The sequence below is a fragment of the Rhagoletis zephyria genome, unplaced genomic scaffold (genome assembly GCF_001687245.7).
Source record: "Rhagoletis zephyria isolate East Lansing unplaced genomic scaffold, Rhagoletis_zephyria_1.1 Rzeph_scaffold_02636, whole genome shotgun sequence".
Taxonomy (NCBI): Eukaryota; Metazoa; Arthropoda; class Insecta; order Diptera; family Tephritidae; genus Rhagoletis; species Rhagoletis zephyria.
In genome coordinates this window covers 17,538-21,765 of record NW_016159720.1, presented here as the reverse complement: position 1 = coordinate 21,765, position 4,228 = coordinate 17,538, and the positions used below count along the sequence as shown (strand labels likewise).

Genomic DNA, 4,228 nt, shown 5'->3' with positions numbered 1-4,228 from the left:
ATTCAACTTTATTACTTATTGCCTCTATTTCCAGAAGCTACAACGGAACTTGAACTGCAACCCATCATTCGTGAATCAACAAAAATTCCAATGCGTCTGTTTTGAGCTTCTGTGCGTTGCTTGCGATATCTATGCATTTGTTTAACCGCATTTGAAGTACAAGTTTTCTACGCACTTGTAATGCGTTTCCTGCAATCTCGCACAACAATAACAACAATATGCACAAATAACACTCATCCATATTAATCTCAATGTTGACATATTTGTGCGATTGCGTGCCAGCATTGAAAATGCTTTAGGCGCCAATGAACCATCTAACTTACAGTTCAAATCGAAAAACATTTGCAAACAAACAAAAGAAATGACACAAAAGAAGACGCAAGCGAAAGCGGCAAAATAAATAGCGAAGACAGTGAGGATGACGACATTTGTGTTGATGACAGCGACGAGGTGGCAGAGAGGTGGTGAGATTTAATATGCAGGCTGTGGTACAATCGGAGTTTTATTTACATAATTACATATATCCACTCATATTTGACATCACAATGAAGGCAAATAGATTTAAAAATCTAAAAGCCTAAAGGCTCAGTTACGCATACTTAGCACTGCATTGCATAGCTAAAGCTACCAAAGCGCATGAAGCGCGCGCAGTAGCTTAAACGAGTGTTGTTGTGGCATGTAGTAATTGCAAAGTTGTGCAAAAGCGATTAGCTTACGAAAAATGCCACCAGCTATATGTGAGTCTATGTGTGTTGTGTGTGTGTGTGGCCGCAACGTTTGTGTAAGTGTCAATCGATGGAGCAATCGTTTGACCGTCTTGCGGCACCGACTGATCGCCCCCAGCAACTGGGTGGCTCAGCTGTTGATGATGACAACAGACGGACAGTTGATAGCTGATCGATCGGCGCTGGTGGTATTTCGCTGTGGCGTGTGGCGAGCGTGCGCGCATTCGTAACGATCGAATGTTGTGCCGCTCAGTCAACAAATCGCAATCAGCTAGCCAGTTTAATATGTAAACTGACGCGGCCAATAGCACAACAACTTGCTGGTGCAGTGCGGCTAGAAGTGATGCCAAATAGCGCGCGCGTTAACGAAATTACGAAAAGCGAAAAAGTTAGTGATTTAAAAGGAAAAAGTCAAACAAAAAGATCGAAAATTGCAAAACTTATTGCCAACATAAATGAACTGCGCAAAATGTTTCTCCGTCGCGCCATACAAGTCGCCACAGTGTTGATTTATTGGTTTGTTATTGTGCCGGTGATTGCCAAGTATTTGGAGGACATCAAATGGATGCGTCGCGGCAAATGGACACGCAAGAAATTGGGCTTCTATGGCATTGCTGCATTCACTTTCATCTTCGTCTACTTTCTCTGCATGTACGCGTACATGTTGTGTAAGCGTTGGGAACGTAAAATACTTACCGACATGAAGCAGTCGGGCAGCAAGGCGGCCGAGTCTGAGGCACCCTCAGCAGCCACATCGATGGCCACCGTGGCCGAAATAGAGCCACTCGAGCGTATGCGTCCAACGCGACCAGCTCTTCTGCCAGCGCCAGCTGTTAGCAGTGCTAGTGCGCGCCTATTGACTAAGGAGCAGCAGGCGCAGGAAAAGGACGCGAACGTGCATCAACTACAACAACAGCAGCAGACGGGCACACGCAGCAAAGTGAAAATTCTACGTTCAGCACCGAAAATACCAACAGTACATCGGCTATTACCGTCACCTACAACCACCACATTGCCGGTAATTGTTACCACACCGCTGGCGCCGCTGCAAGAGCAGCCGCCCTATGGCAGTGAACTCGAGGCGAAAAATAAAAGGTTAAGTCGCGCGGAACGTTTAACAGCGGAATTAGCGGAGATTTTGCGGCGATATTATCGCATGAGTACGGGCAACGGCACTAATAAGGCAACGACAACGATGATGGAGCGCGTGTGAAAAGCGATTTGGGCGGGGTTAAAGATAGCGTTGTGATTGAACAGCGTATTAAAGAAAATTAGTTTTATGAGTTTCTTAAGTAGGACACTTAAGCAGGAATAATGAAAGCTATTGGGATTTTTTCTAGCACACTTTGAAATGGTATTTTGATGAGAATCCTTAATTGAAGCTTTTTATTATTGAATAGCAAAAGCATAAATACGAAATTTCGAATGCGAAAAAAAAATTAAATTAGAATGCGAAACTTTCGACGAAATCTCTTTGATTTATGAACAAAAAGTGAAAATATAAGTATGTATGTGCGAATAAAATACAAATACAAATTTTAATCGAAGATAATGGGAATAAGTGAGGAACATTTAAAAATACTAAAACAAAAATATAACGAAAAAAGTGAAATAAGAAATGATTAAAAATCGCAGACAATGCAATTAAACCAACGNAAAGTGAAAATATAAGTATGTATGTGCGAATAAAATACAAATACAAATTTCAATCGAAGATAATGGGAATAAGTGAGGAACATTTAAAAATACTAAAACAAAAATATAACGAAAAAAGTGAAAAAAGAAATGATTAAAAATCGCAGACAATGCAATTAAACCAACGTATCAAAATACTTTTGTGGTGTTAATAAATAAATATATTTTTTTTTAGAGAAACCTTTGCTGATAACTTTATATATATGTAGTAATTNTGTGGTGTTAATAAATAAATATTTTTTTTTTTTTTTAGAAAAACCTTTGCTGATAACTTTATATATATGTAGTAATCTTCAAAATTTCGATATTTTCGGGTTAAAAAATATAAATAGTGAATGTTTTCACTTAAGATTTTGTTAAGGAAACTTAAAGTAGGTGAAAGTTTGGCCGAAAGCCATTCCAGTAATATAAAAAACAACAAGCAATAAGTATTGCAAAATATTGTGAAATTGCTTAGCACTTGATTTCAGTCAATCGTGAAATATAAACTAAATAATTGAAAGTTTGCACAAAAGCAATACGACAGCATAACAAGACAACAAGCAATAGATATTAAAAAAGTTGGTGAAATAACTAAGCATTTGATATCAGTCAATTATTATAAAATATAGTTGTGGTAATACGTGAAAGTTTGCCCGTAAAAGCCGTCAAAAAAGCTTACTCAAGAATATTAGTGTTAAAGATAGATAAAATACAACTGCCTAGAAAAACAATAAATGTTTGGAGGCAAGTTTTTATGAAAGCGTCCATTGATTCAGACATGTGCAAGCTCGGTTTCAACATTTCTCGAATCATATAAAATACCTATAGCCCTAGTGAAAGTGGTAACTTAATTATCTGTTCAGGACGCTTCGACTGAGTGAAAGTTTGGACTAAAGCGTTTTCAACAATATAAAAAAAACAACAAGCAATAAATATTAAAACATATGGTGAAACAACTAAGCGCTTTATTTCAGTCAGTCATAAAATATATGCGGGGTTAGTAAAAGGTGAAAGCTTGACAGTGAAAGCGCGCAAAAAGGCTTTCGCTAAAAATTAGCGTAAGACCCGGAAGAAAGCAACTGACTAAAAACGTAATAAATACAACGAGTGATCTAATGAGGCAATAGGCGTGTTTTTTTTACACGTATACGTATCTGCGCTTTAAAATTGTATGGAGCTCTAAGCGACAAACTTTATGTGCGCCTATAACTAGTTGTCGATGAAATCAAAATTACTTGTTTTGAAATAGAAATTTTCGATGATTGTTTTTTTTTTACACGTTAAGCGTAGATGTATATGCGTGTAAAAAAAAAACACAGCTAATATAAGTTTTGAAAAAAGTTTGGTTGAAGGAGTTTTTGAAATAAGTGAACAAAGATTTGTTTTCCGAAGTTTTGAGAATACATGGTTTTTCGTGAAAGCATTCAGTGAGTCGGAATAATGAAAGCTCTGTTGTTTATAACAGCTCAGTGAAAATTTCGATATATTTCGAGTTAAAAAATATCGTTAGTAAGGTAGCTTTAGCTAACGGAAAATTTAGACACACGCTATTAANAAAAAAAAACACAGCTAATATAAGTTTTGAAAAAAGTTTGGTTGAAGGAGTTTTTGAAATAAGTGAACAAAGATTTGTTTTCCGAAGTTTTGAGAATACATGGTTTTTCGTGAAAGCATTCAGTGAGTCGGAGCTTTCATTACTCTGTTGTTTATAACAGCTCAGTGAAAATTTCGATATATTTCGAGTTAAAAAATATCGTTAGTAAGGTAGCTTTAGCTAACGGAAAATTTAGACACACGCTATTAAAAAAAAAAAAAAAACAAAAAAG

At 36.9% G+C, this 4,228-nt stretch overlaps 1 protein-coding gene across 1 annotated transcript; it reads left to right on the top strand.

Annotated features, from left to right (window-relative positions):
* Nucleotides 1–929: 929 nt before the first annotated feature.
* LOC108367321 (uncharacterized) lies at nt 930–2,355 on the top strand. Its single transcript, XM_017621912.1, has one exon. It carries the CDS (start codon nt 1,069–1,071, stop codon nt 1,936–1,938), a length of 870 nt encoding a protein of 289 aa, XP_017477401.1. The 5' UTR covers nt 930–1,068; the 3' UTR covers nt 1,939–2,355.
* Nucleotides 2,356–4,228: the final 1,873 nt, after the last annotated feature.